At 46.4% G+C, this 23,919-nt stretch overlaps 1 protein-coding gene across 1 annotated transcript in view; it reads left to right on the top strand.

Annotated features, from left to right (window-relative positions):
- Positions 1–14,704, top strand: part of ROBO3 (roundabout guidance receptor 3) — a 639,417-nt gene extending 624,713 nt beyond the window's left edge. Inside the window, exon 21 of the mRNA XM_069221505.1 lies at positions 14,319–14,704. Coding sequence (XP_069077606.1) covers positions 14,319–14,704 — 386 coding nt within the window. The remainder of the gene's footprint in view (positions 1–14,318) is intronic.
- The last annotated feature ends 9,215 nt before the right edge of the window (positions 14,705–23,919 follow it).

Below are 23,919 nucleotides of genomic sequence, written 5' to 3'. Positions count from 1 at the left end.
TAGCTCAGAACCCTGGCACTGCCAAACTGCCTTTCCGGGGTCTCCACTGCAGCTGCTGCCAACCCCTCAGACAGGCAGCCCTGGCCCAGGAAGGCAGAACAAAGGATTTCCTCTGAGAGAGGGTGTAACACCCTCTCCCTTTGGAAATAGGTGTCAGGGCTGTGGAGGAGTAGCCTCCCCCAGCCTCTGGAAATGCTTTGATGGGCACAGATGGTGCCCATCTCTGCATAAGCCAGTCTACACCGGTCTAGGGATCCCCCAGTCCTGCTCTGGCACGAAACTGGACAAAGGAAAGGGGAGTGACCACTCCCCTGACCTGCACCTCCCAGGGGAGGTGCCCAGAGCTCCTCCAGTGTGTCCCAGACCTCTGCCATCTTGGAAACAGAGGTATTTGTGGCACACTGGACTGCTCTGAGTGGCCAGTGCCAGCAGGTGACGTCAGAGGCTCCTTCTGATAGGTTCTTAACTCTCTTGGTAGCAAATCCTCCTTCCTTGGTAGCCAAACCTCCTTTTCTGGGTATTTAGGGTCTATGCTTTGGGGAATTCTTCAGATAACGAATGCAAGAGCTCATCAGAGGTCCTCTGCATCTCCCTCTTCACCTCCTACCAAAGGATCGACCGCTGACTGCTCAGGACGCCTGCAAAACCGCAACAAAGTAGCAAGACGACTACTGCCGGCTTTCTCGACTGTTTCCAGGTGGTGCATGCTCTGGGGGTAGCCTGCCTCCTCTCTGCACCAGGAGCTCTGAAGAAATCTCCTGTGGGTCGACGGAATCTTCCTCCTGCAAACGCAGGCACCAAAAGACTGCATCACCGGTCCTCTGGGTCCCCTCTCAGCATGACGAGCATGGTCCCTGGAACTCAACAAGTCTGTCCAAGTGACTCCCACAGTCCAGTGACTCTTCAGTCCAAGTTTGGTGGAAGTAAGTCCTTCCCTCCCCACGCTAGACTGCATTGCTGGGTATCGCGTGATTTGCAGCTGCTCCGTCTCCTGTGCACTCTTCCAGGATTTCCTTCATGCACAGCCAAGCCTGGATCCCCGAAACTCTAACCTGCAGTGCACAACCTTCTGAGTTGTCCTCCAGCGACGTGGGACTCCCTTTGGTGACTTCGGGTGGACTCCAGTTCACTTTCCTTCCAAGTGCCTGTTTAGGTACTACTGCGGGTGCTGCCTGCTTCTGTGAGGGCTCCCTACATTGAGGGGCACCCCCTCTGTCTCCTCATCCAAGTGGCGACATCCTGGTCCCTCCTGGGCCACAGCAGCATCCAAAAACCCTAAACGCAACCCTTGCAGTTAGCAAGGCTTGTTTGCATTTTTTCTGCATGGGAACACCTCTGCAAGCTTCATCGCAACGTGGGACATCCATCTTCCAAAGGGGAAGTTCCTAGTCCTCTTCTTTCTTGCAGAACTCCAAGCTTCTTCCAACAGGTGGCAGCTTCCTTGCACCCTCAGCTGGCATTTCCTGGGCTCCTGCCCACTCTCGACACTGTCGCGACTATTGGACTTGGTCCCCTTTTCTTACAGGTACTCAGATCCGAAGATACACTGTTGTTGCATTGCTGGTGTTTGTTCTTCCTGCAGAATCTCCCTATCACAACTTCTGTGCTCTCTGGAGGTAGTAGGTGCACTTTACACCTACCTTTCAGGGTCTTGGGGTGGGCTATTTTTCTAACCCTCACTGTTTTCTTACAGTCCCAGCGACCCTCTACAAGCTCACATAGGTTTGGGGTCCATTCGTGGTTCGCATTCCACTTTTGGAGTATATGGTTTGTGTTGCCCCTATACCTATGTGCTCCTATTGCAATCTACTGTAATTCTACACTGTTTGCATTACTTTTCTTGCTATTACTTACCTAATTTTGGTTTGTGTACATATATCTTGTGTATATATCTTATACTCATACTGAGGGTACTCACTGAGATACTTTTGGCATATTGTCATAAAGTACCTTTATTTTTTGTACATCTGTGTATTGTGTTTTCTTATGATATTGTGCATATGACACCAGGTGTATAGTAGGAGCTTTACATGTCTCCTAGTTCAGCCTAAGCTGCTTTACCATAGCTACCTTCTATCAGCCTAAGCTGCTAGAAACACCTCTTCTACACTAATAAGGGATAACTAGACCTGGCACAAGGTCTAAGTACCTCCGGTACCCACTACAAGCCAGGCCAGCCTCCTACATTGGCTGTGCAGCGGTGGGATAAGTACTTACCACTTTGTCACTTTGTACTTTTCATAAGAGAATAATATACAAAACAAGTTCAGTGTATGTACACCTAACCAAAAAGTTTTGCTTTTCTTCTCTCAAACTTTTTACAAAGTTCAAAAAAGTTAGAGAAAGTTTTTTTCTCTGTTCTTTAAAAAGTTCTGAAACTTTTTCTTTCTTCTCACTGTCTCTAAACCTTCTTCTATCATGTCTGATGTAGAGTCTGCTCTTAAAATGGTCAATACTACCTATGACAATTTAAATTACAAGAGCCTAAGGAGTCTCTGCTTAGATAGAGGTTTAGTTATAGGAAAGAACCCCACAAAAGAGTTTCTATATAACATGCTTATTGTGAATGATGAGTCTCTAGGAGGCACTTCAAATGAGAGGTTCATAGATGGCTCCCATTCTGACTCAGGGGATCCCCTTGAGGGAGGTGGGGAGGGTTCTGTTCCAAATCTGCCCCTTAGCAGGCCACCTAGTAATGCTGGTAGTAATGGAGGTTCCCATCATAGTAGGGGTGTCTTTATTCCTGGAGGCCAGGTTATTAGAATCCAGTCATTTAGGGACAGATCTCCCTCTGTTGTTTCCAATTTATCTTCTGTCTCTAAACATTCCCAACCCACCCACCCTGAAGACAACATGTTAGAAAGGGAACTCAAAAAGTTGAGAGTGGAAGAGACCAGACTGAAGCTTAAACAGCATCAGCTGGCCTTAGATAGGGAATCCCTAGACCTGGAGGAGAGACAGAGGTTGAGGTTTCGACCCCATGGTGGCAGCAGCAGTATTCCTGATAGTAATCCTGTTAGAGAGCATGATTCCAGGAATCTGCACAAGAAAGTCCCCCCTTACAAGGAGGGGGGTGACATCAACAAGTAGTTTGCTGCACGTGAGAGGGCCTGTATGGTACAGGGGGTCCCTCAAAGGCAGTGGGCTGCTATATTGTGGCTATCCTTCAATGGAAAGGGTAGGGATAGGCTCCTTACTGTTAGAGAAAGTGATGCTAACAATTTTGAATTTTTGAAGGATGCACTCTTGGATGGATTTGGCTTAACCAATGAACAATACAGGATTAAGTTCAGAGACACCAGAAAAGAGTCCTCACAAGACTGGATAGACTTTGTTGACTGTTCAGTGAAGGCCTTGGAGGGGTGGTTACATGGCAGTAAAGTTTCTGACTATGAAAGCCTGTATAATCTTATTCTGAGAGAGCATATTCTGAGTAACTGTGTGTCTGACTTGTTACACCAATATCTAGTGGACTCAGATCTGACCTCTCCCCAAGAATTGAGAAAGAAGGCAGACAAATGGGTCAGAACAAGAGTGAACAGAAAAGTTCATACAGGGTGTGACTAAGATGGCAAGAAGAAGGATGGTAAGTCTTCTGAAAAGGGTGGGGACAAAAGTAAAACGGAGTCTTCATCAGGCCCACAAAATTCCTCTGGTGGGGTGGTGGGTCCAAATCCTCTTCAAATAATCAAGTTAAAAAGCCTTGGTGTTATTTGTGTAAAGTCAAAGGCCATTTGACAACTGATGCCAGTCGTCCAAAGAAAAACACCAAACCTCCCACTACCTCAACCCCTACTGCAAATTCTAGTGCCCCTACTAGTAGCAGTGTTTGTGGGAGCAAACCTACTAATAGCCAATCCAAGGGAGTAGCTGGGCTCACATATGGTAATTTAGTTGGGGTTGGTCTTGTTAGGGAGACCACAGAGGCTGTGTTAGTCTCTGAAGGTGCCATTGATTTGGCCACCTTGGTTGCTTGTCCCATTAATATGGATAAGTACAAGGAACTTCCCCTAATAAATGGTGTTGAGGTTCAGGCCTCCAGGGACACAGGTGCCAGTGTTACCATGGTAATAGAGAAACTGGTGCACCCCGAACAACACCTACTTGGTCAGCAGTACCAAGTGACAGAAGCTCATAACAATACTCTTAGCCACCCCATGGCTGTTGTGAATCTCAACTGGGGGGGTTACTGGTCCAAAGAAAGTTGTGGTTGCCTCAGACTTACCTGTAGACTGTCTACTAGGAAACGATTTAGAGACATCATCTTGGGTAGAAGTGGAGTTGGAGGCTCATGCAGCAATGCTGGGCATTCCTGGACATATTTTTGCTTTGACAAGGGCTCAGGCTAAAAAGCAAAAAGGACAGGGTAACTTGGATCCTGGAACAATGGACCAAGCGCTCCCTAAAGCTAAGGGTAGCAAGGGTAAATCCCTACCCACTATCCCTCCCTCTACAGATGATTCTCCTTCTGAGTAAGAAAAATGTCCTCCCTGTGCAGAACCTTCACCAGATGAGCTTGCAGAGACACTGCTGAGCTTTGGGGTGGAGGGGAGCCTGCCAGGGAAGAGCGGAGTGTGGCACAGCAATCCTGTCCCACATTAGACGGTCTCAGACAGCAAGTTGAAGAGCAGCAAAATGGGGATGTCAGTGTCTCACATAGAGTTTACTGGGAGGACAACCTGTTGTACACAGAGGCAAGGGACCCAAAACCTGGAGCAGTCAGGAGATTGGTCATTCCCCTGCAGTACAGAGAGTTCCTCCTAACTCTGGCACATGACATTCCCTTGGCTGGGCATTTGGGCCAGATCAAAACATGGGAAAGGCTTGTCCCCCTGTTTCACTGGCCTAGGATGTCAGAGGACACAAAAGATTTCTGTAAGTCTAGTGTGACCTGCAAAGCCAGTGGCAAGACTGGTGGCACACCAAAGGCTCCTCTTATTCCACTACATGTGGTTGGGGTCCCCTTTGAAAGGGTAGGGGTTGACATAGTTGGCCCCCTTGACCCTCCTACTGCTTCAAGCAATGGGTTTATCTTGGTGGTTGTGGACCATACCACAAGATATCCTGAAGCAATTCCTCTAAGGACCACTACAGCACCTGCAGTGGCAAAAGCCCTCCTGGGAATCTTATCCAGGATGGGTTTCCCAAAAGAGGTTGTATCAGACAGGGGTAGCAATTTTATGTCTGCATACTTGAAAGCTATGTGGAAGGAATGTGGTGTAACCTACAAATTCACAACTCCTTATCACCCACAGACTAATGGACTGGTAGAGAGGTTTAATAAAACTCTCAAAGGTATGATAATGGGACTCCCTGAAAAACTCAGGAGGAGATGGGATGTCCTGTTACCTTGCCTCCTTTATGCTTACAGGGAGGTACCCCAGAAATGAGTGGGCTTCAGCCCCTTTGAACTCCTCTTTGGACACCCTGTAAGAGGTCCACTAACACTTGTGAAGGAGGGTTGGGAACAACCTTTAAAAGCTCCCAAACAGGACATAGTGGACTATGTACTTGGCCTAAGATCCAGAATGGCTGAGTACATGAAAAAGGCCAGTAAAAACCTTCAGGCCAGCCAAGAGCTCCAGAAGCAGTGGCATGACCAGAAGGCTGTTCTGAACCAGTTCCAACCAGGACAGAAGGTGTGGGTTTAGGAGCCTGTGGCCCCAAGAGCACTCCAAGACAAATGGAGTGGACCCCATCTAATTGTTGAGAAAAAGGGTGAGGTTACCTATCTGGTAGACCTGGGCACTGCCAGGAGTCCCCTTAGGGTGATTCATGTCAACCACCTAAAGCCCTACTATGACAGGGCTGATCTCACCCTGCTCATGGCAACAGATGAAGGAAAGGAAGAAGAGAGTGACCGTCTCCCTGATCTCTTCTCCACTGAAGAGGATGCTTTATTAGAGGGAGTAGTTTTAGCAGATTGTCTGACTGCAGAACAGAAAGACAACTGCATAAATCTCCTTGGACAATTTTCTGAACTCTTTTCAACTGTGCCAGGCACCACATCTTGGTGTGAACACACAATTGATACTGGAGACAGCTTGCCTGTCAAAAGTAAAATCTATAGGAAACCTGACCATGTCAGGGACTCCATAAAACAAGAGGTTCAGAAAGTGCTTGATCTAGGAGTGGTTCAACCTTCTGAAAGCCCATGGGCGAGTCCTGTGGTGCTTGTACCAAAGCCTCACTCAAAAGATGGAAAAAGGGAGATGAGGTTTTGTGTTGATTACCGAGGTCTCATCAGGTAACAAAAACTGATGCTCACCCTATACCCAGGGCAGATGAGCTCATAGATACACTGACATCTGCCAAGTATCTAAGCACCTTTGATTTGACTGCAGGGTATTGGCAGATCAAAGTGGCTGAGGATGCTAAACCTAAAACTGCATTTTCAACTATAGGAGGGCACTACCAATTTACAGTGATGCCCTTTGGTTTGAAGAATGCACCTGCCACTTTTCAGAGGTTGGTGAACACAGTCCTGCAAGGGTTGGAGGCTTTTGGTGCAGCATATCTTGATGATATAGCTGTCTTTAGCTCCACCTGGGATGAGCACCTGGTCCACCTTTGGAAAGTTTTGGAGGCCCTGCAAAAGGCAGGCTTCACTAACAAGGCCTCAAAGTGCCAGATAGGGCCGGGAAAGGTGGTTTATCTGGGACACCTGGTAGGTGGAGAACAGATTGCACCACTTCAGAGGAAAATCCAGACAATCATGGATTGGGTTCCCCCTACAACTCAGACCCATGTGAGAGCCTTCCTAGGCCTCACTGGGTATTACAGGAGATTCATTAAAAACTATGGGGCATATTTATATTCCGTTTGCGCCAAAATTGCGTAATTTTTTTTACGCAATTTCGACGCAAAACTAACTCCATATTTATACTTTGGCGTTAGACGCGTCTAGCGCCAAAGTCCATGGAGTTAGCGTAATTTTTTAGCGTGGACACCTACTTTGCGTTAATTATATGCAAGGTAGGCGTTCCCGTCTAAAAAATCGACTCCGAGGCATGTGCGTGGGATTTATACTCCCGGGCAAAAATCACGCCCGGGAGTGGGCGGGTCAAAAAAAATGACGTACGGCCGCTTTTGCACCGTTTTTTAGCGCCTGCAAAAGGCAGGCGTTAAGGGACCTGTGGGCTCTGAAGGAGCCCACAGGTGCCCCCACCATGCCCCCAGGGACACTCCCTGTCACCCATGCCCACCCCAGGAGGACACCCAAGGCTGGAGGGACCCATCCCAGGGACATTAAGGTAAGTTCAGGTAAGTGTTTTTTTTTGTTTTTTTTTTTGTGGCATAGGGGGGCCTGATTTGTGCCCCCCTACATGCCACTATGCCCAATGACCATGCCCAGGGGACAGAAGTCCCCTGGGCATGGCCATTGGGCAAGGGGGCATGACTCCTGTCTTTGCTAAGACAGGAGTCATTTCTATGGGGGTTGGGAGTGAAAAAAAAAAGGCGCAAATCGGGTTGAGGCGCAAAAATTGCCTCAACCTGACTTGCCCCATTTCTTGACGCCCAAGCTCCATATCCCCCTACGCCGGCGCTGCCTGGTGTACGTCGTTTTTTTTAACGCACACCAGACGGCGCCGGCGGCTAACGCCGGCTAACGTCATTCAATAAATACGGCGCCCGCATGGCGCTTCAGAATGGCGTTAGCCGGCGCTACATTTTTTTGACGCAAAACTGCGTTGGCGCAGTTTTGCGTCAAAAAGTATAAATATGGGCCTATGGTTCCATAGCAGCCCCACTTAATGATCTCACCAGTAAAAAGATGCCTAAAAAGGTATTGTGGACAGCTAGCTGTCAGAAAGTTTTGAGGAGCTCAAACAGGCCATGTGCACTGCACCTGTCCTAAAAAGCCCATGTTACTCCAAGAAATTCATTGTTCAAAGTGATGCATCTGAATTAGGGGTAGGGGCAGTCTTATGACAACTGAATTCTGAGGGCCAGGATCAACCAGTTGCTTTTATCAGCAGAAGGTTGACCCCTAGAGAAAAGCGTTGGTCTGCCATAGAGAGGGAGGCCTTTGCTGTGGTCTGGGCACTGAAAAAGTTGAGGCCATACCTGTTTGGCACTCACTTCATTGTTCAGACAGACCACAAACCTCTACTTTGGCTAAAACAAATGAAAGGTGAAAATCCTAAATTGTTGAGGTGGTCCATATCTCTACAGGGAATGGACTATACAGTGGAACATAGACCTGGGAGTACCCACTCCAATGCAGATGGACTCTCCAGATATTTCCACTTAGACAATGAAGATTCATCAGGTCATGGCAAGTCTTATTATCCCTCATTTGGGGGGGTGGGGGGGAGTTGTGTAGGAAAGTACCATCTTGCCCCCATATTTCACTGTATATATGTTGTTTTAGTCTATGTGTCACTGGGACCCTGCCACGCAGGGCCCCAGTGCTCATAAGTATGTGCCCTGTATGTGTTTCCTGTGTGATGCCTAACTATCTCACTGAGGCTCTGCTAACCAGAACCTCAGTGGTTATGCTTTCCCTGCTTTCCAAATTTGTCACTAACAGATTAGTGACTAAATTTACCAATTCACATAGGCATACTGGTACACCCATATAATTCCCTAGTATATGGTACTGAAGTACCCAGGATATTGGGGTTCCAGGAGATCCCTATGGGCTGCAGAATTTCTTTTGCCACCCATAGGGAGCTCTAACAATTCTCACACAGGCCTGCCAGTGCAGCCTGAGTGAAATAACATCCACGTAATTTACAGCCATTTACCACTGCCCTTAAGTAACTTAGAAGTCACCTATATGTCTAACCTTCACCTAGTGAAGGTTGGGTGCAAAGTTACTTAGTGTGTGGGCACCCTGGCACTAGCCAAGGTGCCCCCACTTCGTTCAGGGCAAATTCCCCAGACTTTGTGAGTGCGGGGACACCATTACACATGTGCACTGTACATAGGTCACTACCTATGTACAGCGTCACAATGGTAACTCCGAACATGGCCATGTAACATGTCTAAGATCAGGGAATTGTCACCCCACTGCCATTCTGGCATTGGGGGGACAATTCATGATCCCCCGTGTCTCTAGCACAGAACCCGGGTACTGCAAAACTGCCTTTCCGGGGTCTCCGCTGCTGCTGCCAACCCCTCAGACAGGTTTCTGCCCTCCTGGGGTCCATGCAGCCCTGGCCCAGGAAGGCAGAACAAAGGATTTCCTCTGAGAAAGGGTGTAACACCCTCTCCCTTTGGAAATAAGTGTGAAGGCTGGGGAGGAGTAGCCTCCCCAGCCTCAGGAAATGCTTTGATTGGCACAGATGGTGCCCATCTCTGCATAAGCCAGTCTACACCGGTTTAGGGATCCCCCAGCCCTGCTCTGGCGCGAAACTGGACAAAGGAAAGGGGAGTGACCACTCCCCTGACCTGCACCTCCCAGGGGAGGTGCCCAGAGCTCCTCCTGTGTGTCCCAGACCTCTGCCATCTTGGAAACAGAGGTGTTGCTGGCACACTGGACTGCTCTCAGTGGCCAGTGCCAGCATGTAACGTCAGAGGCTCATTCTGATAGGCTCTTACCTCTCTTGGTAGCCAATCCTCCTTCCTTGGTAGCCAAACCTCCTTTTCTGACTATTTAGGGTCTGTGCTTTGGGGAATTCTTCAGATAACGAATGCAAGAGCTCATCAGAGTTGCTCTGCATATCCCTTTTCACCTTCTACCAAAGGATCGACTGCTCACTACGCCTGAAAAACCGCAACAAAGTAGCAAGACGACTACTAGCAACCTTGTATTGCCTCATCCTGCCGGCTTTCTCGACTGTTTCCAGGTGGTGCATGCTCTGGGGGTAGCCTGCCTCCTCTCTGCACCAGGAGCTCTGAAGAAATCTCCAGTGGGTCGACGGAATCTTCCCCCTGCAACCGCAGGCACCAAAAGACTGCATCACCGGTCCTCTGGGTCCCCTCTCAGCACGACGAGGGTGGTCCCTGGAACTCAGCAACTCTGTCCAGGTGACTCCCACAGTCCAGTGACTCTTCAGTCCAAGTTTGGTGGAGGTAATTCCTTGCCTCCCCACGCTCGACTGCATTGCTTGGTACCGCGTGATTTGCAGCTGCTCCGGCTCCTGTGCACTCTTCCAGGATTTCCTTCGTCCACAGCCAAGCCTGGGTCCCCGACATTCTAACCTGCAGTGCACAACCTTCTAAGTTGTCCTCCGGCGCCGTGGGACTCCCTTTTGTGACTTCGGGTGGACTCCAGTTCACTATTCTTCCAAGTGCCTGTTCAGGTACTTCTGCGGGTGCTGCCTGCTTCTGTGAAGGCTCCCTATGTTGCTGGGTGCCCCCTCTGTCTCCTCATCCAAGTGGCAATATCCTTGTCCCTCCTGGGCCACAGCAGCATCCAAAAACCCTAACTTTGACCCTTGCAGCTAGCAAGGCTTGTTTGCGGTCTTTCTGCGTGGGAACACCTCTGCAAGCTTCATTGCGACGTGGAACATACAACCTCCAAAGGGGAAGTTCCTAGTCCTATTTTTTCTTGCAGAACTCCAAGCTTCTTCCAACAAGTGGCAGCTTCCTTGCACCCTCAGCTGGCATTTCCTGGGCTCCTGCCCACTCTCGACACTGTCGCGACTGTTGGACTTGGTCCCCTTATACAGGTACTCAGGTCTGGAGATCCACTGTTGTTGCATTGCTGGTGTTTGTTCTTCCTGCAGAATCGCCCTATCACGACTTCTGTGCTCTCTGGGGGTAGTAGGTGCACTTTACACCTACCTTTCAGGGTCTTGGGGTGAGCTATTTTTCTAACCCTCACTGTTTTCTTACAGTCCCAGCAACCCTCTACAAGCTCACATAGGTTTGGGGTCCATTTGTGGTTCGCATTCCACTTTTGGAGTATATGGTTTGTGTTGCCCCTATACCTATGTGCTCCTATTGCAATCTACTGTAATTCTACACCGTTTGCATTACTTTTCTTGCTATTACTTACCTAATTTTGGTTTGTGTACATATATCTTGTGTATATATCTTATCCTCATACTGAGGGTACTCACTGAGATTCTTTTGGCATATTGTCATAAAAATAAAGTACCTTTATTTTTAGTACATCTGTGTGCTGTGTTTTCTTATGATATTGTGCATATGACACCAGTGGTATAGTAGGAGCTTTACATGTCTCCTCGTCCAGCCTAATCTGCTCTGCTATAGCTACCTTCTATCCGCCTAAGCTGCTAGAAACACCTCTTCTACACTAATAAGGGATAACTGGACCTGGCACAAGGTGTAAGTAACTTTGGTACCTACTACAAGCCAGGCCAGCCTCCTACAGTGTGCAGTTTGTGAGCATGCCTTTGTGTCCCCAGAGAAAGCAGATTTTTATATGCAGCTTATAACATGGTTACATTTCCAATGCGAATATGACTTCACATTGCAGATAAGGGATCTGCATGTTTAATGAGAAAGGTTACTAATAGTGTAATCTGTGGAAATGAAAGGTTAACTAATCATTGGCTTTACTTCGTCAATGGAATCTATACGATGGAATATTTTATGTTAATTGTTATTTGTATTGATTTCCTTTGAGTTTATATGCTCTCTCTGTCATTCTCATGCTTACAGAGGATTTAACTGATGTCAAACGCAAGTCAATACAATTGGCTTTTATCCATGGAAAAGAAAAAAATTATAATATTGGTGTTTAACTAGGATATAAAGAACATCAAATAACTGGAAGAGTGATCCCCAGTGTAGAATTTGAGGCTGGGATCAAGGCAGTTTTATAGGAAATCCTCGTGACATAAATCTTCATGAAATGATTATAAACTGCAATCATTTACCTCATCAGTTGTTGCTGAGAAATTCTGTTATGAGTCTAGTGCTTATCAACCAAGTTTGGACACTACCGACCTAGATCACCCAAACAAAATGTCTGAAATCAATCGCCCATATTTATGAAAAAGTGGCGCACCACATCTGATGCACCACTTTTTCTGTGCCCCCCCCCCCCCTTGTTGGCACCTAACACCATGTGTGTGCCCCTTTTCTGAACATACGGCGCACCATGGTGGTTGTTAGAACAGCGTCAACATTTTTTACGCTATTGTTGTGCTTTGCTACACTGCCGATAAACTTTGACGCTAGTGCAGCAAAGTACAAGGAGGCTCATTGATTTAAATGGGTGTCATTTTAACACCTGCTCTGAGCAGGTGTTAAAAATGACAGAAAAAATGGCACATTGAAATCTGTTAAATTTAATTGCGCCAGTTTTTTGGGCCTCCTAGTGCCGGAACGCCCCCTTGCATACATTATGTGTAACGTAGGCATAATGTGGCACATGGGGTTACAAAGTGGTGCAATGCATGCATTGCGCCACTTTGTAAATATGGTGTGTGGAAATGGGCTCCTAAACGCCACATTTGCATCAAAAAATGACGCAAATGTGGCACAGTTACAGCCATTTCAAGTGAAATAAGGACGCCCGCAAAGTTTCTTTCAATGTATTAGTGTAGGTATCAATCTGTGTTCCTAGTGGTAAATTTTACAGTAGTTTTACTCAATATGACTATTTACATGATTTCTTGAATTAACGAGTTGGTTATTCCTTCTTTGTTATCATAATGCACTGAATAGTTCAGCTTCAGAGGAATTTCTCTGCCGTGGATGTATTATGCACCTTTACAATGAAGTATCAAAAATCTGAAAGTTTCAGTGTATTTTCAAAAATATTCTTGAATTACCGATTGGAAAATTTGTGTGAGCCAGTTACCAAGTAATCTGTTTGTGCGGCAACACAAAAAAGCATTAGTTGTTGTATATATACTCTATCAAAAGTAGACGTGAGATGGATTTTTCTGGTTCAATTTGAGTATTAATGTAGGCTATTCTCCATGCCCTAGATTGGTTAATAGAAGAAGAATACTTAGGGGCATATTTACAAGCTCCTAGTGCCACCGGAGCGTCACTTTTTGTGACGCTCCGGTGGCGCTCTGCCCTAACCATATTTACCAAGCAGTGTTAAGCCACTTCTTGTGGCTTAACACCGTTGAGCAAATGTGGCCCGACGCAGTTTTCTGCGGCAGAGGGGTGTGCTATGGGTGTTGCTGTGGTGGTACCCAAGCAACACCCATTGCTTTTTGACAATGCCCCAGATTTACAAGGAAATGTAAGTCTGAGGCAGTGCCAAAAACTGGTGAAACAAGGAGAAATACTTTTATTTCTCCTCGTTTTTGCTTTTTCGATGTGTGCTGCATTCTGCCACACACAGTGATTGTCTATGTGCAGTAAGGTGTTTTCCTACACACAATCATCCCTTCAACGCCCGCACTGTTGCACTATGGTGCAAGGATGCCGGCGTTGGAGCTAGACTGCTTAGTTTAGCGCAGAGCTAGGGGGGCCCAGGGGTGCATCGTATTTTTGTAAATATGGTGCATCCCTGCGTTTCTGAAGTGACGCAGCGCAGACAGTGTTGGCGCAGCACCATGCTGCGCCACTTCCTTGTAAGTATGCCCCTTAATTTTTCTATAAACAGCCGCCCTAGTCCAGGTGGCTGGCTATACAACTGGCCACCAAGTCAAGGGTCTCTCTTTTTCCTTTTCTGGCTAATAACTGAAGGGACTTTTGTAGACAAAAAGGAGTGAAGCAAGACTCTTCCACATGCTGCTGTTGATGACTAAGGTGGCTGTTACTAAATGATAAATGTTGCTTCAATATATACGAACAGATGAAATGGCTTCAAAAATATCTTGCAGGGCACATTGGTCCTCCACAGCATGGCTCAGCTCAGACCACAGCATAGGCTGTAAATGACTTACAATGTATTTTAAAAAAACACTAAATTAGGAAGTCAAAAAGTAAAGCTGACAAAAACATTCTACGAGACCCCCATGGCAGGCTCACAGAACGTTTTTCAAATATGAAGTGATTGGCTTATTAGAATGTGAAATGCCAAGTGTAGTAATCAGTCAAGGAGTAATCAATACACTTCTTTTGCAGCAGAATAAGCCCTTCTGCGTTTGCACACTGGACATATCTCACCTACAGGGCTCAATATAATGGGTTAACGCGACTTCTCTCCACAATTTGTATCAGGGAGCATGACTGGTTGAGTCTCTTTCTTGCATGTAGGCGATGCAGATGGTTATCAATACGAGAAATTGTAATGTGTGAGAGCGTATGAAGTAGAACATTGTTGTTTGGAATAATATATTTAGCATTTTCGTTTTGGTCTTTATAGCCAATATATATCTTATTAACAAAAGTCCCATATAATGTTACCATTACTATCCCAATATAAGTTTGTGCAGATGTTACCATTGAATGTCACACAAGCACAATTGTTTTTATCTTTGTGAACGTCACAGATGCTGGGTGTTCCAGTTATATTGCCCAGACTGAGAAGTTTGCCACGACAGCAACAGATGGACCAATTTATAGTACAATTGACCCAACCAGTAATGATGGACGACAATTTAATGGGGCTTTCTGCCCTAACACCACAATGTGTGCAATCACACCTGTAATCTCTTATGGAGGAAGAAACCTGCAATCGTCAGAAATGGAGGATAAACAGTGGAATGGCCAGGCAGGACCTTCAGAATCCCTGTATGCACAGTCAGAGCAAGGAAGAACTGACAACGGTACTCTTCATTCTACTAATTCACTTTATTTGAGTGTAAATGTTATTTTATACTTTGCCTCTGGGATACCCAGAATCACAATGGATGTCATGTTTAACCAGTCAACTTAATAGTGGTGCATCCTCCTTATGCTATTTCAGATGATATGAACTATGTTAAAAGAAACAGGCACTATGTAGAAAATGCAGCCATAATAATACAGATCCCATATTGAACAGGGTACCTCAAACTTTGCCTAAAATCACACATTTCTTTGCATTCATGTGATGTAAACTTCTGTAATACACAGAGATCCACAAAATTCCTACTTCCCAGCATTCCCCCACTTGTTCTGATACAACAGTACCCTTTTTTCATTGGTGGGCCTAGCATCCACAACTAGAAACGCCTCAAAACTTAATGTGGAAACATCAACATTTCCTGTTAAAAAACTAACTTGGTTTGGCAATGGGGGTAGCTGCGTTAACTGGGCCTGCGCTCAGCCACTACCTGGGAAAACCTACCAAACCCACACATTTCTGAAATCTAAACACCCAGGGAGTCCCGTGCTTCCCGTGGGTCCCATGAAGTTTTCCTACCCAGAATGCCATTCAATTCTAAAACTTTGTTGCCTAAAATCACAAATTTTCCTTGCATTTATCTGACTTAATGTTCTGGAATTCAAAGGGACCCACAAAATTCCTTCTTTTCAGTGGTCCCCCCACTTGTCCTGATAAAAACACTACAAGTTGTGTGGCTGGGCCTAATAACTTCGACAGGTTTGGATCAAACCAGGGTCAATGAAACTCCCCCAGTGGAACTCTCATTGACCTTGGTTTGATCAGTTCCTGCTGTAGGTATTAGCCCCATCCACACAAGTGAGGCAGCGCATTTATCTGGGCAAGTGGGGGAATGCTGGGTGTTAGGATTTTTGTGGATTCCTCCTCATTCCCAAACTTTCCATCACAGATATGTGAAGAATATGCGTGATTTTAGCCAAAATTTTAGGTTTTCAAGTCATTGTGTGTATGAAATCCTAGTGGGATTCACTCAAGGCACACCACCATGGAATCCTCTGGGTGCCTAGTTTTCATAAATATCTGTGGTTAGTAGGTTTCCAAGTGTGGTGGCCCACCTCAGCCCCAAATGCAGCAGCTACCCTGATTGCTGATCTCTCCACATACAGATTTTGTGACTTTTGTGTGGTGGTCTGTTGTCATCGGGAGACATCTGGGAACTCTGAGCCATACTGTAGCCGGCAGACGGATGTTCCGGCTACCGTGAGGACGGAATCGGGAACGGAGTCCCGATTCTCCCTCCTTGCCGATGCCCTGTCCGGGCGTCATAGCAACAAAGACGCCACCAGCCTCGCAGGGAACCCGGATATCCGGGTTCCCAAAACTGTAAAAACAAATGGCGGACTACGCACGGCGCGTAGAGGAGGAGAGAGACACCGACAGAGCCGGAGGAATGACAAAAGGAGGACCCGGGGAGACAGAAGGAACACCGACCACAAGAACCCAGAACCCAAGCATCCAAGACCAGATTGCAACCAAAGAGGAACCAGAAGAGCGGGAACTCCGCCACGTCCCAGGAGGGACGTGGCTCAACCAGGTACGGTCCTATATAAAGGACAGTTTCTGGTTAAAAGCGAGGGGGTCGCCAGGAGAGGGGAGGGAGGCTACAGGGAGAGAGGAGGAGGAGAGGGGCGCTAGAAGGAAGGAAGAAGGGCATTAAGGAACAGGAGCCCTATAGGTGAGAAAATCGAAGACTGGAAAATAAGAGCACTAGAAGGGAGGAACTAAAAGCACTAAAATTAAGAGCACCACCAGAAATAAAAACCTGTCACTCCGAAGACACTCAAAGGTGACTAATCCTTTACATTCTGACTTCCAAATCATCACACTATCCTAGGGGACGGTTACACTCTCTCTCTCTCTGTCTCTCTCTCTCTCTCTCTCTCTCTCATTCATTTTATCGTGTTAACACTAAACGTCCATCACCAAACCCCAGACTCACCCATATCTCCATTCCTCTTGTTTCCGGTATACCTGGGAGTCCCACGAAGAGTATCTTCGCCGGTCAAGAGGAAACCTGGGAAAAAAGAGACAACTTAGTACGGAGAACCCACAAGCCATATAACCCTGAAGACTACCTCTAAAATTAAATAAAGTCATCATTCACACCCCACCTGAGCCTCATAGTCCTTATTATCGCCACACCCACTGCCACAGTGGTGTCAGAAGTGGGATCTTCAACAGTGTGCGATAAAAGGGCCGCCCAAGGCGAAAATGGGGGGGGGAAACCCACTTTGGAGGACATGATCCAACAGCTAGCTGAAGGACAGCGCCACCTTCAGTTAGTATGGGAGGCCCATCAGAGGGAAGCTAAAGAAGATAGAGAGGCCTTGCAGAGTGCGTTAAAGAGCCAAGCCACCATCATGGCCAATAATCAATTAGTTCATAAAACGGCCCTCCAAAAGCTCACTGACACAATTGCAGCTAGCAAGGTTCACCCTAATGTGCCTAGCTCGGTTCTCCAGAAGTACCAGGACGGAGAGGATCCCAACGCTTTCTTTACCAACTTTGAAAGAGTGGCTTCCTCTGCCCAATGGCCGGAAGAACGTTGGGGTCCATATATGTGCCATTAGTGACAGGTATCCTCCAAACTGCCTATCAAGCCACGAATCTGGATGGTACCACTCCCTACAAAGACATTAAAAAGAGCATATTGGAGAGAGCAGGTCATGATTCTGAGTACTACCGCCTACGGTTCCGGAAGATAAAATGGGGGCCTGCGGAGGACCCCCGGACATTTTATTATAAAGTGAAGGACCTGGGGTTGAAATGGCTGGGACTTATAGGAACAGAGAGGGAAGACATTATAAAGGCGGTGATCTTGGATCAATATTTAGAATCTCTCCCTCCCTCCACTCGGAGTTGGATACGCCAACACCCTAATGTCAATACGGCCATGGCCGTGGACTCAGCCTGCGCCTACCACCGATCGACCAACTTCAAGATCGTGAACCCTAAGCCCACCAAGCGAGAAAAAAGACAAATAAAACAACAGTATTGGAATATCGAAAAAGAAAAGAACATAGAGAAGGTAGTGGCCAATATTACAGCTCCCTCTCCTTTCTTCAGAGTCAGCCAGCGAGAAGATCCCTCTCTCCGTAATGCTTGGAAAACGGCCAAACCAGAGTCTACTAATGAGGTGGGTCCGTACTTCATTGTCCAAAAAAATCTCCTGTACAGAGTCGTTAAACGTGACAACATCAAGAAACGGCAGTTAGTAGTACCCGAGCCCTACCGCCCACAGGTACTCTTTTTGGCCCACAATCAACCGGGAGGGGGACACTATGGGAGGGAGAAGACTGAAGAATATTTGTTAAGGAGATTTTATTGGCCCGGAGTATACGCACACCTTCGGCGATACTGTGCCCGGTGTCCCCGATGTCAACTTATAGATCCTGGACCCCAAAGGAAAGCACCCCTCCAACCCTTACCTATCATTGAATTCCCTTTTTCCAGGATCGGCATGGACTTAGTAGGCCCACTTCTCCCATCCACCAAAGGACACACTTATATTCTAGTTCTAGTGGACTATGCCACCCGGTACCCTGAGGCTATACCCCTTACTAGCATGACGACTAAAAATGTAGCCCAAGCTATGATCACTTTCTTTGCTAGAGTCGGGTTTCCCAATGAAATCCTGACGGATCAAGGGACGCCTTTCATGTCTTCATTAATGGCCAATATTTGTAGGACTCTTGGGATCAAACAAATCAGGACCTCAGTTTATCATCCCCAGACGGATGGCTTGGTTGAACGGTACAACCGCACCATAAAAACATTATTAAAGAAAACGGTCTCAGAATCAGGGCGGGATTGGGACCGGAAGCTTCCCTTAGTCCTTTATGCCATAAGATCACATGAACAGGCCTCTACCGGACATAGCCCCTTCAAACTCGTCTTCGGACGACAACCCCATAGTCTGCTAGACATGGCAGCGGAAATATGGGAAGAAGAGGGAGAGGAAGAAAAACCCCTATTAGATTACATATACAATCTTAAAAACACCTGCAAACAGTATGTGAGGACGTGCGTAAACATCTGGAAAAAGCTAAAAATACCCAAAAGAAATATTATGACAAAGGAACAAAACCACGATACTTGCAACCTAACAATAAAGTCCTTATATTACGACCCTGTTCAGACAATAACCTCTTGGCCAAGTGGCAGGGCCTATATAATGTATTAAAAGCAATTTCCCCTGTTACTTACCTGGTGGAAATATCAAAAAATCCCCATAGAACACAAATTTACCACATTAACTTGCTAAAAAAATGGGAAGAACCCACGATCGTGCCAAATCAGTCAGCTACCGGATTCCTAATAACCCCTGAGGAACCCCTAGACATCAAGTTGTGTCCCACCAGCACCGATGTAAATGCAGAGACACCCCACATTAATGCCAACATCACCGGAGAACAGATGAATCAACTAAAGAACCTTTTAAAACGACATAGTCAGTTTTTCTCGGGAATACCTGGGAAAACTCATCTGATCCAACATCACATCAGAACTCCTGAGGGGAAAGTGATAAGACTACGCCCTTCTCGTATCCCAGAGGCCCGCCAACATTTAATTGAAGAAGAGGTACAGGCTATGTTAAAATTGAAGGTAATAGAGCCATCTACAAGTCCTTGGTGTGCCCCCGTTGTCCTCGTCCCAAAATCGGACGGTTCGGTAAGATTCTGTATTGACTTCCGCCGTCTAAATGAAATTTCCCTATTCGATACATACCCTATCCCCAGAGTGGATGACCTACTCGAACGACTAGGCAAAGCCCAATATATGTCAACACTTGATTTAACACAAAAGAGTACTGGCAAATTCCCCTAGCACCAGCTGATAGGGAGAAAACTGCTTTCTCCACCCATTCGGGACTCTACCATTTTACAGTACTCCCATTTGGGCTCCACGGGGCTCCAGCCACATTCCAAAGGCTAATGGACCACCTCTTAAGACCTTTCCAAAAGTATGCTGCCGCCTATTTAGACAATATTGTGGTCTTCAGTGACACATGGGAAGACCATCTTGTCTATCTCCATGAAATATTTCAGGCATTACACGCAGCCGGTCTCACAGCCAATCCAAAAAAATGCCATCTGGGTTATGACCACATTGCTTATCTGGGGTATTTTACAGGAAAGGGCCAGCTCTGACCATAAAAGAGCAAGATAGAGGCCATCCAGCAAGTCCCTACCCCACAACGAAGAAGAAACTTCGCTCCTTCTTAGGGTTAATTGGATATTATCGACGTTTCATACCTCAATATTCCACCTTGGCCGCCCCCCTCACAGACCTCCTTAAAAAAACCCTCCCGTCTAAGATAACATCCCTATCAGACGAACAACTGACTAGTTTTAATCAATTAAAATCCTACCTCACTACAGAGCCAGTTCTAATGTGTCCTGATTTCACTAAAGTTTTCCATCTTCATACGGACGCCTCGGATGTGGGTTTAGGGGCGGTACTTTCTCAGCCTGACGACAATGGTCATGACCACCCCATTGTCTTCATTAGTAGGAAACTGTTACCCAGGGAGTGTTACTATCCGATTATCGAACGTGAATGTCTTGCTATCAAATGGGCTTTTGAGAACCTGAGGTACTATCTCTTGGGACATCCTTTCGTTCTATTTACTGACCATGCTCCCCTGACTTGGTTGGCTTCCCATAAGGACTCCAACTCCCGCATCCTTAGATGGTTTATGGAACTACAACCCTTCTCTTTTCAGGTTCGTCATATTCCGGGTACTCTACAAGGACCTGCAGACTATTTGTCTCGATTTCCTGGGCCTTCGGAACTGTATCAGTCCCGATCTTGGGATGGGGTGTGTAGCCGGCAGACAGATGTTCCGGCTACCGTGAGGACGGAATCGGGAACGGAGTCCTGATTCTCCCTCCCTGCCGACGCCCTGTCCGGGCGTCATAGCAACGTAGACGCCACCAGCCTCGCAGGGAACCCAGATATCTGGGTTCCCGAAACTGTAAAAACAGATGACGGACTACGCTCGCGGCGTGTAGAGGAGGAGAGAGAGACGCCGACAGAGCGGGAGGAACGATGAAAGGAGGACCCGGGGAGACAGAAGGAACACAGACTACAAGAGAACCCCAGAACCCAAGCGTCCAAGACCGGATTGCAACCAAAGAGGAACCAAAAGAGCGGGAATTCCACCACGTCCCAGGAGGGACGTGGCTCAACCAGGTACGGTCCTATATAAAGGACAGTTTCTGTTTAAAAGGGATGGGGATGCCAGGAGAGGGGAGGGAGACTACAGGGAGAGGGGAGGGGTATTACAGGGAGAGAGGAGGAGGAGAGGGGCGCTAGAAGGAAGGAAGAAGGGCATTAAGGAACAGGAGCCCTATAGGGGAGAAAATAGAAGACTGGAAAATAAGAGCACTAGAAGGGAGGAACTAGAAGCACTAAAATTAAGAGCACCCCCAGAAATAAAAACCTGTCACTCTGAAGACCCTCAAAGGTGACTAATCCTTTACATTCTGACTTCCAACTCGTCACACTATCCTAGGGGACGGTTACACACACTCTCCCTCTCTCTCACATTCCTTTTATCATGTTAACACTAAACGTCCATCACCAAACCCCAGACTCACCCATATCTCCCTTCCTCTTGTTTCTGGTATACCTGGGAGTCCCACGAAGAGTATCTTCGCCGGTCAAGAGGAAACCTGGGAAAAAGAAGAGACAACTTAGTACGGAGAACCCACAAGCCATTTAACCCTGAAGACTACCTCGCACCTCTAAAATTCATTAAAGTCATCATTCACACCCCACCTGAGCCTCATAGTCCTTATTATCACCACACCCACTGCCACACATACACAATCTGTGGATCCATCAAAGATTCCCAAACTTTCCTCCATAGAAATGTGAGGAAAATGTGGGTTTTTAATCAACGTTTGAGGTTTACAAAGGCTTTGGAGTAAGAACAACTGGTGACAGCCACACAAGTCAGCCCACCCTAGATTACTAGTTTTTCAAAATGTACAGGCTTGTTGGGATTCCCTAGGTGTGGGCTGTGCTAGGACTCTAAATCCACCAGTGTGCAGAGCATTGTGGGTAAGAAAACGTTATGGTATCCATGCAAGGCATACCACCTGGACTCCCATCAATGTCTAGTTTTATGAAATGTCTGGGTCTGGTAGTTTTCTCCAGGTAGCGGCCCACCCAAGTCTTAAACCTGCAGCCATTCACTATTGCAAGTTGGACAATATTGGGATTTAGCCACACTCTCCTGCCCCATAATTGAAAACCATACTAAAATGTCCTCTCACTTGCCATCGGGATGGGATGTTTTATTCCACAGGGGAGCAGAAAGACTGTTGAGACTACAGGGAGGAGGGTGGGGCCTGATCTCAGGATGGGCCAGACCCACTCCATAATAATAGATAAAAGAAATAGCCTCTGATACCTGATTGCCTAGAAAAACCCAATAGTTTTTTAGAAGAACCCTCACCCACCAACCTAGTTGGTGGCTTGCTTCATCATCAGGTTCCCACCTAAGTTGCTTAGTGCAATTTAGGTGTGCTAAGACACCCGAATTACAGAAAAGCTAGTAATTTGTTTTGAGTTATATTGGTAAGTGACATGAAATCATGTAAAGTGAAAGTGCAAAACTATCTCCAGGATTATCGCTAACCAATTTAATCCAGGACTCCTGGGGCAGGATTTAAAACAATGGTGGATGTTCAGTGAAACCATAATTAGTTCACACACCCTAGTGATTGGTGGACATGTTTCAGCCCTAGAAATTGTGCCCGAAAATGTCACTGTGGCTTTCTTCAGGACCAAGTGTTCATGGACGCACTCTGCCCTGAAACACGTAAACATGCACACATCCTATGATCCTATTGTAATAACAATAGCTGTCAGGGAATTCATTCAGGCAAGAAAGGGTTAGGTGCTTGTAGTGTCAATGGGCCGGTTCACTGACTAGCCAGTCAGCTCATTTTACTCTCACTTTACTGTAATGACGATGGGACACCCTGCACACTGATAATTGCAGTAAAAAACACTCAGGCTGCTTAGGAAGCTCTTCCTGAGCAGCCAAAGGTAAAAATTAAATAAAGGAATCCCTCTAGTGCAGAACACTAGAGAGGCCTTTAGAATTCTCTCCAGCATCTGCCAGTGACCGACAGGTGCACTAGGTAGGTAGTGCAGCCGTCTGCCACTCCTAAGAGGTTCATATGGTGCTAAGGAGAATTGATCTTTTAAGTTTTTCATGATAGGAGATTGTCAAGCCTGAAGTTGATCTAATTTAATTCTTACAAAGTGACTTAACTTCATACGAATAAAGAGTGGCTTGTATGGCTTCTAGTACACTTCCCTAATTTTTGTTGAAAGGAAAACACTTCTCATTGGCAGTCTAAATCTGTCTGGGTATGTGGCAAATGGTTGCTGGGTTGCTAAAACATTTGAGTGAACCCTCCAATATTGTTTTGCCATTGGGTGTCTCAACTTCATTAATATGAATGTACCATTCTATAGCACAATTATGTCTTATAATGGACAGTATTCATCAGTTTTGTTGTCACCACAGATATTTGTTAGTCACCTTTGCATATTGTCTTATATCAAAGAATGTTCAAGTTGATTACCAACTCCTTTCAGTGGTAAAGCTTCACAGGTGTGTGAGACCTGAGATATCCTAAAGAAACCTCTTTTTGTAGTGTAATTCTTTTCATGTGTGCCCGCTGCTGAGTATGAAATGGACAGAATTTAGGAAGCAAAGTTTTTCCAGCATGAACCTTCTCTGAATTAACATGCTTTGCATAATTCTGCTATCCAGTGGTTTACCTAGTGATTGAGTCTGGAATTATCTTCTTTCTATGACTTTTTTTCTTGGAGAGTTGTTGACAATTTGGTGGTAAGTACATCTTCCGGTGACATTGAACGTATGCCAAAGGGGTCCCTACGCATGGTGGCCATCTTGAGATTCTTTTTACTACCACTAGGTCAGGAAGCAAATTTCAGAACTCTAGGAATATTGGGCCTGATTACAACTTTGGAGGAGGTGTTAATCCGTCCCAAAAGTGACGGATATACCACCAGCCGTATTACGAGTCCATTATATCCTATGGAACTCGTAATACGGCTGGTGGTATATCCGTCACATTTGGGACGGATTAACACCTCTTCCAAAGTTGTAATCAGGCCCATTGTGGTGGGGTCGAAAGAAGTCTTCAACAGAACATATTCAGTAAGTAACAGAAAACTAGGAGCAGAAAGCCCAATTCTCTAACAGATGTCAAATAAAA

This window comes from Pleurodeles waltl, chromosome 3_1 (assembly GCF_031143425.1).
Source record: "Pleurodeles waltl isolate 20211129_DDA chromosome 3_1, aPleWal1.hap1.20221129, whole genome shotgun sequence".
NCBI lineage: Eukaryota > Metazoa > Chordata > Amphibia > Caudata > Salamandridae > Pleurodeles > Pleurodeles waltl.
Note: the sequence above shows the minus strand (reverse complement) of the source record. Positions and strands in the feature narration are given on the sequence as shown.